The sequence below is a fragment of the Gracilinanus agilis genome, chromosome 1, assembly GCF_016433145.1.
Source record: "Gracilinanus agilis isolate LMUSP501 chromosome 1, AgileGrace, whole genome shotgun sequence".
NCBI lineage: Eukaryota > Metazoa > Chordata > Mammalia > Didelphimorphia > Didelphidae > Gracilinanus > Gracilinanus agilis.
In genome coordinates this window covers 207131008-207143212 of record NC_058130.1, presented here as the reverse complement: position 1 = coordinate 207143212, position 12205 = coordinate 207131008, and the positions used below count along the sequence as shown (strand labels likewise).

Sequence of the window (12205 nt, the reverse complement as noted above, 5' to 3'; positions counted from 1 at the left end):
ACTCTTACTAAAGACCTCAAATTAAAGATGTAATTTATTTTTATAAATATAGAACAAAGAGGGGGCACCCAGAATTCCAGGGGACCCCCCTGGAGAACTTTGGGTGAGGGGGCAGTTGGTAGGGAGTTAAACAGTTGATTTCTGGGAGTTGAGAGGAGCAGATCTCTCTGCTGGCTGTTCCTGATTTGAGGTTCACCTGGGAGGCCATAGTGGCAAAAGCCATTGTGGTTTCTACTCAGGAGTTTGCCTGTCTAGTAGGATTAGACCTTTCCAGCATCAATATAATAATTATTTAGTCATTTAGATATTAGAAATAATTACTATTAGCTTTGAGGGCAAGTTAGCTAAAGATTTGCCACTCCCTTGTGGGGGGTGGAGGGAGGGGTAGCTTCAACCAGACAGTTCAGGGCTTCCCAGTTCTTATCCAAATCCTGATTACCCCCTCTTGCCTTCCCCTTCTTTCTTTTATCAATATAAGCTTTATCTTTGATAGCAGTGCCTGGGTATTATTTGGGTATACTCACTATAGCCATTAAGCTTGATTCCTGTCAGTTGCCAGCCTAAGAAGTCTGTTGCTTCTCAGTCCCTAACATCAAGCTATCTAGCTTCTACCCAGTTCCTCAATCAGACCTGTGGGGAATATAGGTTGAGGAGAACATCAGTAGAGATTAGCTTTGCTGAGCCTTGTCAGAAGTCATTGCCCTGCTTCCATATTCAACTGAAAACCAACTGCTGAGTAGGGGGGGTTGGAGAGCAAAGAGCACTTGCCCCTCACTCAAGCCTGTGTGGCGGGGAGGAGAGTGTCTTGCAGGCACCTGGCCCTGGCCATACCATCAGCTTTCCAACATCCCTGTTATTACAAACATAACAGTTTTGGCCAGCCAGCCTAGGATTTTTACTTCAGAACCTAGTTGGGAAGTGATCAATATGGCCAACTTCATCAACACGGCTGTTGTTACACTGGGGCGCTCTGGGGTCCTGATATATGGGACAAGACACTTGACCCCCACTGCCCACCCTTACCACTCTTCCACCTAGGAGCCAATACACAGAAGTTAAGAGTTTAAAAAAAAAAAAGAACAAAGAACAGAACAAAAGCCATATTATTGGATGTGGGATTGGAAACGTCATGGGGCTGGGGAATCGTGATTAAAGAAAATGTGTATGGCACATATGGGATGGAGACCACCTCTCTCTGTCTCTAAGGAATATATTTGTGAGTTTTCTGGGTCCCAGTTGTATACTGAAGTTATTGATAGGGACCCAGGTATGTAGAAGAACTGGAGTTGCGGGGATTAGATGAAATCATGTTTTTAATTGCTATATCAGGGAGAAGGTCAATTGGTCCAAATTCTCAAAGATAACACACAAACTTTTCAGGAAATGTTGAGATATTGTTTTATGAGTGTATTGAGAACAGAGTTTGTCTTTAATCATGATCATGGAAAACCTTCAGGCTTTGGTATCTAACTTCAGAGAGAGAAGGCTGAACTTTTGCATACATATGCATCTTCCCTAGAGACAGAGAAGAGGCTTTAAGTTTGTTATATAGAATATTGATAGAATATGGTTACAGAATAAAATCACTTACAAAATAAAATCAAATATAAAATGCAGAATCAAGAATTAATTCTCTCAAATGCTTTGTTTTGGCATATGAAGGTGATTCTGAGTTCCCAAGTGCTATGCCAAGGAAGGGCAAGCTTTTTCAGGTTCTACTTTCCTGGAAAGGTTTTGAGTGTGGTCTAAGTGGAGTTCAGGTCTGCCGTTCAAAGACTAGTCTAAGTAAAGAGGGGAACACCATCAGTAGGCTGGCATTTGGTGATAAATTATTGTAGTCATGGATTCCCCCTTAAAGTACTGGAATATTGAAATAATGTATGGTTGTCATGAGATTTAGGATTGAAACAAGGGAGGCAAGGAAGCAAGCATTTATATAGAGCCTACTATGTCCTAGGCACTGTGCTAAATGTTTTACAAATATTATCTCATTTGATGTTATGAGGTTTCCCTATTATTCTCCCTCATGCCCCACGATCTATAACAGGTCATTGGTCCAGAGGAAGAATGCAAAGGCTATAGATGGCCCACAAACTAGATAATGTATTCTTGAACAGTGGTGGATTACCATTTACACAAGTGTGTAAGATTTAAATTAATATCCAATAACTCCAAGTATTATATTTTATAAGATTTATTAATAATCACTTGAAGTAAAAGGAATAAAAGAACAAAAGTAAAACCCTGAGTAATGAAAAGTTTTACCAGCCACATTTGCAGGAAAAGAGCATAGGGCAGGGTCACACTCAAACTTTATCTCCAAAACGTAAGGATGTAACGTGAGAAGGAACATGGGAAGCTGGGATTTTGAGTCCTGGGGAGCAGATTCTAATTACATAAGTATTAACCTTCACTGAAGCCAAAAAGAGCAGTCATTTGTAATGAAATAATCTCCCTGGGTTGGAGGTTTGAATGGAAGAAGAGGAATAAGTTTTAAGTTCTTTTCCTGTTTCTTTTCCAGATGAAGGCCTATGGGACATGTTTGTGAAGGACATCCCTCGAAGTGCTACCTCCTACACAGTTGGCTTGGACAAGCTCCGGCAGGGAGTGACTTATGAATTTCGAGTGGTAGCAGTGAATGACTTTGGCTATGGAGAACCTAGTAGTCCCTCCGTAGCAGTATCAGGTAATAGGGTTTAAGGGAGAAGATAATGAGTACAATTTTAGGCATGTTCAGTCGGAGATACTAGTGTGGTCCAGATGATGTTCCACAAGTAGAGGTGTAGGAAGCAGGATATGGTTTCATAGTAAAGGCTAAGGCTGGAGGGGAAATGTATGTTTGTGTGTGTACAACACACATATACACATATGTATACATGTATGCATGTATGTCTATACACACATTTATATGTTTTCTGTTGTTCAGTTGTTTCAGTCATGTCTAAATCTTTGGGACCCCATTTAGGGTGTTTTTGGGCAAAGATACTAAAGAGGTTTGCCATTTCCTTCTCCAGCTCATTTTATTGATGAAGAAACTAAGGCAAACAGGGTTGAATGACTTGGGTCACATAGCTAATAAGTGTCTGGGGCCAGATTTGAACTCAAGAAGATGAGTCTTCCTGATTTTGCTGTGTGTATGTGTACAAGATGTACACGTGTGTATATGTGTGCATGCATGGGCATATAGGGATTTGTGTGAATATAATATATGAAAAAGAAAAGTTTGTAAAGGAAATTTTGAGAGTGTTAGAAAAGTGAAGAAGGCCAGAAATTACTTTTGGAGAAGGAGGATTTGGGAAGGAGAAAGGATTCAAACTTAAAGAGCTGAAGGAAGAAAAGAACCTGAAGAGAAGACCTGAGGAGAAAAGGAGATGAGGGGCAAAGCAGAAGGACTTGAGCTCAAGGAGACAACACAAAGAAGAGGAGGGCAATTATCAGAGAAAAAGGAAGTTAGTAAGGCAAGTCAGATCATTGAGTAAAAACCAAAACAAGAGTAAGACAAAGGAAAGAAAGTCAGATATGACTATCAAGACATTAATGAGGTAAGAGTGTGCTAATGAGATGAAAAGGAGAATGACAACACTGGAGTTTATGCCACTAGCTTCTTGCCAGTTCATTTCTGCGGTGAGAAATACTATCAAGAACAACAAAGGAGGCAGTTAGGTGGCTCAGTGGGTAAAGAAACCAGGCTTGGAGATAGGAGGTTCTGGGTTCCTATTTGGCCTCAGACACTTCCAAGCTTTGTTACCCTGGGCAAGTCACTTAACCCTACTTGCCTAGCTCTTACTTCTCTTCTATCTTGCAACAGATAGTCAGTATCAATTCTAAGAAAGAAGGTAAGGAAGGAGTGTTTAAAATCAAACAAATAAACACAGCAAAAGACTGAGGCACAGAGGTCAATCTGACCTCACCAATTTGAGACCTATGACTGGACTATGGCCATAAAATGATATACCTTATTTAGAAGAAACAATACAGATTTTTAAAAAAGCCTCTGTGCTCACGTGTATGTGTGCATGCACACATGTGTATTGGGAAAGAGAAGCAGAGTAAAATTATGTTTCAAGAAGACATATTCATGTGGGCAAATTTAAGAACAAGAGAACAAAAACATGGTGAAGAGCATTTAGGTGAAGATGAATGAAAGCATAAACCAAAACAGTACTTCATTTGAGTATATAGCAGAACACCTGAACAGAAAAAGGAACTAATGAGTGATTTGGCAAAATGATCATGAGCCTGGCACACAACTACAATACAATAGTGATGGAGAACTTCAATTATCTGAAGTCTTCCAGAGTATTTTATGCCAAAAGCAGAAGGGTGATAATTTCTTTGCTTGTTCTAATGACTTCATTCTTGAAAAAGGGAGAAGAACCAGTAAGAGAAACTGTTTATATAAGATTCAAAAGTGGAGTAACTATTCAAGAAGTTATTGTTGCTAGGACAGGCATATTGGGGATTGGGAAGAGGAAGTTTCTTTTCATTGTAGAGTTTGTGATAGAGGAGAGAAAAATCCAAACATAGTTTGATATACACCTGAGATTTTAGGAGATCAGATTCCAAAAGGTTCAGAGAAAGGATAAGGACCAGCTGGACTAAAATCCTAAAGGAAAATTCTACCCAAGTAGCATTAGATTGAATTTCTTAAAACAAAAAGAGAAGGGGCAGCTAGGTGGCACAATGGATTGAGCACCCAGAGACAAGAAGTCCTGAGTTTAAATCTGGCCTCAGACACTTCCTACATCTGTGACCCTGGGCAAGTCACTTAATCCCCATTACCTAGCCCTTACTAGGCTTCTGTCTTGGGGCCAATTCACACTATTGATTCTAAGGTGGAAGATAAGGGTTTAAAAAAAAGACATGAAGAAAGACAATTCCAATGAAAATGAAGAGTTGGCATTGTCTGAAGAAATCGATGTGAATCTTTTCATTAGAGTTCCATGATGAGAGAAATGATCAACCAGCTTAGATGTTTTAAAAGCTATATACAGAAGATGAAAATAAGGGCAAAGACTAGAGTGAGTATAGAGATGTGGCAAGTTAAGTATAGCATCAGCATGCCAAAATTTTGAAGCAGTTGGAGAAAATCTAAGAATACTATATTGTCAAAAAGGATTAAGGGACAGGCTCACTTCTCAGGTTGGACAGAATGAAAATGAACAGAGAGAAACAGGTCAGAACTCCACACTTAATTTGCTTCTGTTTCTCTATCAAAGAAAATGAGTTTGGGATTGGAGATGACAGAACAAAAATGCCTACTAGGGAGCTGAAATCCAGTTAAGAAGAGAATTATGAGTAGACCTAACTGCCCTTATTGTGATGAAGCCATTAAGCCCACTGCATCTGAGATTACTGAAAACTCTAAGTGTGATTGCTAAGCCAATCTCAGTCATCTTTGAAAGATCATAGAAGATGAAAAAGGAGAGTAAATGTTCTAATTTTCATTTTAAAAAGGAAGAGATTGAAATCTCTTTATGAAAAGCCAACAAGTTTGCCTTTAATTCCTCATAAAAATATAGAAAAATCATTATTAAGAGGAATGGATAGTATATCTGGAAGATTGAGCATTGGTCAAAAATAGCCATAATGACATTATCAGGAACAAACTATGCTGGATTTTCCTTTTTGAAAGGGCTATTATACTAGTAGATCAGGAAAAGACTATAGATATGGGTTGTCTAGATATTAGCAAAAAAATTGACAATATCTCATACTATTTTTATGGACAAGATAGAGAAATGTGGATTATATAGTAGAACAGTAAAGTGGAGTTAGAGCTGCTTAAATTATTGGAACCAAAGAATAATTCTTCATGGTTTAATGTTATTGTGAAAGAGATTGCCCCACCCCCTACCATGCCACCCCCACCCCCCAGCAGAGTATTCCAAATATCTATACTTGGTCCCATGTGATTAGTCATTTTAGCAGTTACTTTGGATAAAGATATAGATAGCACACTAATCAAATTTGTAGGACACCAACTTGGAGGGCTACTTTGAAAATTTGGAGAGATAGTCTCCAATACCCTGGATTATAGAATCAGGATCTAAATAGATTTGACAGGCTAAAATACTGGACTGAATTAGGTTCAAAAAATCAACTTCATAAATACAATATAAGATGACAAAGATGTGACTAAAAAGTAGTTTTTCTGAAAAGTAGATGGAGGTTTGGCATGGACTACAAATTCAATTTTTAGTCAGGATTATTGTATAACAGCCAAAAATGTGAAAAAGATCTCTAGATATATTAAGAGTGAGCCAGTGTCCAGGACAAGGGATGTGATAGTTCCATTATACCTTGTTTTGGTCAAATCACATCTCTAGTTTTCTATTCATTTCTGAGATTCAGATAGTAGGATAGCCACTGATGAACATTGATTTGGCATCTAAAGAAAGTCAAACAGGATAGTGAAAGGTCTTTAGGACATTTCATATAGAAGGACTGATTGAAGGAAATGGGAATGTTTAGCCTGTGGAAGAGATTAGAACAGACATGAAGCTGCTTTCCAGAATTTGAAGAGTTATCCCATGGAAGAGAAATTCATTGAATTAGGACTGGCCTCTGTAGAGAATGAGGAATAATAGGTAGAAGTTGTAAAGATGCAAATTCCAACTTGATTTGAGAAGTTCCTTCTGTCTAGATCTATTTAAAGGGATAGTAGCCTATTCCTGGGACTTAGTAAGTTTAAGTGAGAGATCACTCATTAGGTATGTTGTATAGGAGGCTTTTGTTCATCTAAAGCAGTGGTTGCCAAACATTTTGGCCTACTGCCACCTTTCTAGAAAAAAATATTACTTAGTGCCCCCTGGAAATTATGAAACTATTTATTGAACTCAGAATAGAATTTAATACAAAAAAAGTGTGGCCATCACCGCCTCCCTGGATTGCTGCAGCTCCCACCAGGGGGCAGTGGTGCCCACTTTGGGAATCACTGATCTAGAGATTAGACTCCATCATCTGTAAGATCTAGTTTCAATAGAGTTTAAGGAAGTTGTCAGAAGTCAAATTGTAAAGAGTAAATTGGCACTGAGGCAGTGGAGGAGGGAAGTACAGAATAATTTTTCTAGATATTTGGTAACCAAAGGAGAAGAATTAAAAGTCTTGACATGATAGCTCAGTTGTGAATGTATTTATCCATCCTGTTTTTCCCACTAATTTATAAGCTTCTCAAGGATAGGGACAGAGTTCAATTTGTACTTTGTAAACCAAAATAACTACAAAGTCAAAGATTCAGTGGGTGTCCAGTAAAGTATATTTGGGATGACTTTAAGATTGAGCAAGGAATTGATGAATGTATCATTCTCCTGTGAAAAAACATCTTTTATACTACATATGTGCTAATGGAATGAGTTTGCTATTTTTGTGTAGGTGTATGTATATATTTCCCCCCTCTTACTTTTTTTTTTTTAACCCTTACTTTCTGTCTTGGAGCCAACGTTGGCTCCAAGGTAGAAGAGTGGTAAGGGTAGGCAATGGGGGTCAAGTGACTTGGAGTCACACAGCTGGGAAGTGTCTGAGGTCAGATTTGAACCTAGGACCTCCCATCTCTAGGCCTGGCTCTCAATCCACTGAGCTACCCAGCTGCCCCCTCCCCCTTTACTTTTAATTTTAAGCATATACAGTTGCTTGAAGTTCATCCCTTGCTTTCCAAGTCATTTAAGAACATGACTTCCTTACTTTTCTAGTACATGGAGAAATGTGACTTAAATGTTTTCTTGAAATCCCATTGGGTCCAAAAATACAAGTTTTAACTTGCCATCTGGAGTGTGCTCAGTTTATTACATCCTTTTGAAAAGTAAATAGATCTGTACCTGATGGCATTTCTTCCATATCCAGACAGCTCAAAATTGGGTGATACTGTACCCTACTGAGATATTTCTAATAGATCCACTCAAACCTTTGCTTCCCATCACAGAGCCAGTCTTTCTCAGCTATGTCGGGGCAATAGGTCTGGGATTTGTATGAACTTGTTAGATGGAGTATTTAATGTGAAGCATGAAGACCTGTTTATGTCTTTTGGAATCAAAATCCTATCATCTCCTCAGAAACCCTGTGGTGCCACATTATCCAAAGCAAATTCACCCCACTTATTCCTGGAGTGAAGGCATTTTCCACATTTCCAGTGAAACATTTACCTCAAAACCAGATGTGGGGCTTGTTTTGTATGCATTCTTGGAACTCCAGCCTGAGCCCATGCTTTGCATCAATAGATGAAATTCCAGATTATTCCCAATCTTCCAACGTACCCCAAATGTAGTTCACCATAGCATGAGTGGGAGGCACTGATCAAGAATGCGGGATGGACCCTTCCATGACATCCGTTGTGAGAGAATTTCTGATATTTCTGATATTAAGTTCACTAAAAATGCAAAGAACATGAACATTGCTAAAAAATCTTTGTCTTCCTCTGAATTTTCTTCAAGATATGCTTTTTAATGATAAGATATATCTTAATGAAAAAAATTATTTTGTATAGGTAGATATGCATGTATATGTGGGACTCTATATGCACATGTTATACATGTGCACAACTGTACACCTCAAAGCTGTGCCAAGAATGTGGCCATCAAGGTTATGGAGTCAATAATGAATTGGGGGCCAGGGGCATGAGGAAATCTTCCTAAGGTTGGATATCAATTAGGTTTAATAAATAAAACAAGGAGTGGTGCATGTGTGTGTATGAATGTGTTTATAAGTATGTATCATGTATATGTATATATACATATACATATATATGAGACACACACATAAAATAAGGTTAAGAGGATAAAGGAATATCAAACGGTACTTTAAAAAAGCAATTTGGAGTCAGAGGACTTGATCAAAAGATGGAGGTTCAAATCCTTTTGAATCTTGAACACTTTCAAATGTGTGACTGTGGGCTAGTTTACATTACCACTCTAGATGGCCATTTTCTCATAAGTGAAATGAAAGGTTTGGACTTGATAGACCCAAGGGCTCCTTCCAGCTCTTAGTCCATGATCTTGTGATCCTAAGGACAGTGTGCCATGAAAGGGGAAAGGAAAAGGGGTTGTCAGGCAGCCAGCCAGATCTAGTCCCCCTAAGACGCCTCCTCCAATCTTTTCTATTCTGGTGTACATACAACCTTCTCAGTAGCACCTTCTTCCCTATCCTGACTGCCTGAAGCTATAGAGTCTCCAAAGCAGCAGCAAGCCCAGATAAGTTGTTTCAAGTAAGGTCAAACCTAAGACTAGGAGATATTTACTATTTCCTTAACCATAATCCTCCATAAAAAAAAACTAAATTTGGGGAGTGGACAAGGAGGTGAAGAATCCCAAGTTAAGAGTTCTACTTCTGACCCAGGAATACTAGGGACACAGCCCTGTCTAATTTCTCTTTCAGTTCCCTAATAATTATGAAATAGCTCAATTGCTTGTTTTTTCTTTTAATGCTGAATTTAAGAGACACCAAACAAAGTGAGCATTTCCATACAGAGTAGAAAATGAGAGTTGTATATGAAACTGTGAATGTTTGTCACTGGATTGGGAGTCAGAAAAGAACCAGAGTTTGACTCCTACCTCTGCTATTTACTAGCTGAGTGACTCGAGAAATGACTACTTCTCTGGGTCTTACTCAGTTTCCTTATCTACAAAATGAAAAAGTTGGCCTAGATGACCTCTAAGTTCCATTCCATCTCTAAACTTGCTCTACAAATCTGTGACCTCATCCTACAGAACTCTCTCCTTCCTATAAATTCCTATTGTAGTGTCTGCACCATTCACTGGCCACTTAGCTTAACTACTTTGTATTGTTGTCTTTGTTGAGTGTCCTCCAACTGAATGGTAAGCTTTGAAGGCAAAGATCAAATATTAATATGTATCCCGAGTGCCTAGCACAGAGGAGGTGCCCAGTAAATGTTAGCTGGTGATTATGACATTTCTGTGAATGCTAAATAGATGTTTTTTCCTTACTGAAGGTAAAAGGAAATCACTGTTTAAAAAAAAGACACTTCTTCTGGAGCTTTATATGAGTACTATTAGGAATTTTTCTCTTCATTACTTATTTCTTTTTTCTTCAGCCCAATCAGAAACTCCATTCTATGAGGAGTGGTGGTTTCTTCTGGTGATGGCTCTTTCAAGTCTGATACTTATCCTGCTTGTTGTGTTTGCCTTGGTCTTGCATGGACAGAATAAGAAATATAGGAACTGTAACACAGGTGAGAATTCTGGTTTCATTTCTCCTATTTTTATACCCTGTCTGAGTTCTTTTAAGCTGAAGAGTTTGGATATTATTTTTTCTTTCCCCGTGGTTCAATATAGTGCCAAAGACTTTGTTATTGTGTTTATTTGCAGGTAGGAGAAAAAAGCATGTATTTTCTTGAAGGTATTGTAGAGTAATGGGAAAAATATCGTGCTCTTTGAGATAACTTGGGTTCTAGTTCCAGCTTTGCTACTAGCTGGCTATGTGATCTTAGGCAAGTCCCTTATTCTTTATATGACTCGGTTTCCTTACTTGCAAAATGAGGATGCTAATAACACATACCTCAAAATATTGTTTTGAAGGCCATATAAAATAATATATGTAAAAGGATCGTGTAAAAGCATAAATATCTCTACAAAGAAGTCTTATTAAATATAACACAAAGCCTCATCATCATCATGGTTAGCATTTACATAGAACTTTAAGGTTTGCAGAATGTTTTACAAATATCTCTTTAGTCTTCACCATAATCTGGGAGGTAGATATTATTAGTTCTACTTAAAGACAGAAGCAGACAGAGTTTAAACAACTTCCCAGTGTCATATACTAAGTAATTGTCTGAGGCCAGATGTGAACCTGTCTGTCTGTCTGTCTAGGTCCAGCATTCTATCTCCTGCACTTTTACATATTGTTGAGTTTGGATTGTGAAAGTTATACAGAAAATTGATCAACACTTGCACCTTACCATATACACTTTTGCTTTTGTTCTAAATCTAGTCTTCAAAAATCACTAGAAAAATAAATTTGTCATACATGGTAAATTCTTCCAACACATACACACACAAAATCAACATGGTAAAATCTATACATAATAAAATGATTTACAAGCCCTAGCCCTTATTTCAGGTGATATTCTGCACATTATTCCAGTAGAGCAAAAGACTGTAGCTAGTCCCTAGGCATCTATTGTAATAGTATTTGACTAGAACTAACAAAAATAGTTGAAACAGAGCCCTTTCCAGAGCTAGCTCCATAGTTTGGAGCTTTCAAATTCAACTTGCCTTTTCATCTTAGAAATGTTGAGTTCTGGTAAGGTTCTCTTGCCCATATGTAATAGAACCACTTTAACTCTTATCTACCCTGAGAGTGGATGTTCTGATATACCAACCTGCACATAGGCTCTTACCATTAACTATCCATCAAGTTAACAGCACATCCAGTCCTAAAGGGTTAATAAAATACAAGGCTCTATAAAAAGCTCACCATTTCCTTTTGTGAAGTTCAGCAATTCATCCCCCAAAGAAAGGATTTATTTTTTTCTGTATAAATTCACTTCTAACAAGTGTTAGTAAATCAGATTTTATTCCTGTGGGATTTAAAATGTATGAATGGCATGGCATTTTCCTGAGCTAATGCTATTACAGAACCCTATGCCTGGTGCATAGAAAATGTCCCCCTTTTCACTCTTCCTCTCCGCCTGGAAAACAGACATGAAAAGACAGACACGACCTGCAGCTTCTGATATTCAGACTCACCCTGGAGTATTAATATAACATCATAATTGAAGTTTAGAAAAAATACTTGTCTACCAGAGTGTCTACCATTTTCTGCCTGAGAGACAAGCAGAATTTAAGCCTTTGGGTTTGTAGCATCATTCAAAACCTCTACTGGCTCGTTGTCCTTTCTCTGTCCAATTCCTGGTTTCCAGGCCCTTCTTATTGTCTCCTTTTCCCTACTGATTCCTCTTTCTGTGAGAATATTTTATCCTTAATGGACCTTATCTTCTCGTTTGCTGCTCCCTCCCCATTTCTGACTGTTAACTTTTTCTATTTTCTTTATTCCACATGAGATTTGGGTTCCTTTCTCTCCCTTGACAATCTCTGGTTGTCCTCTCACAACCTCTCATCCCTGTTGTGTGTACATGCTGATACTCATAGGTAGCATTTAGGAGGTATGAAAGAGCAATAGATCCCCAGGAAATGAGAGAGGGATTACAAACTACACCGGTGAGGGCAGTTTCTTCATTATGGTCATATGC

At 38.3% G+C, this 12205-nt stretch overlaps 1 protein-coding gene across 1 annotated transcript in view; it reads left to right on the top strand.

Annotated features, from left to right (window-relative positions):
- Nucleotides 1–12205, top strand: part of SDK1 (sidekick cell adhesion molecule 1) — a 1179904-nt gene that overhangs the window by 1147887 nt on the left and 19812 nt on the right. Inside the window, 2 exon segments of the mRNA XM_044659951.1 lie at nucleotides 2522–2686; nucleotides 10046–10183. Of these exon segments, the coding sequence (XP_044515886.1) occupies nucleotides 2522–2686; nucleotides 10046–10183 (303 nt within the window).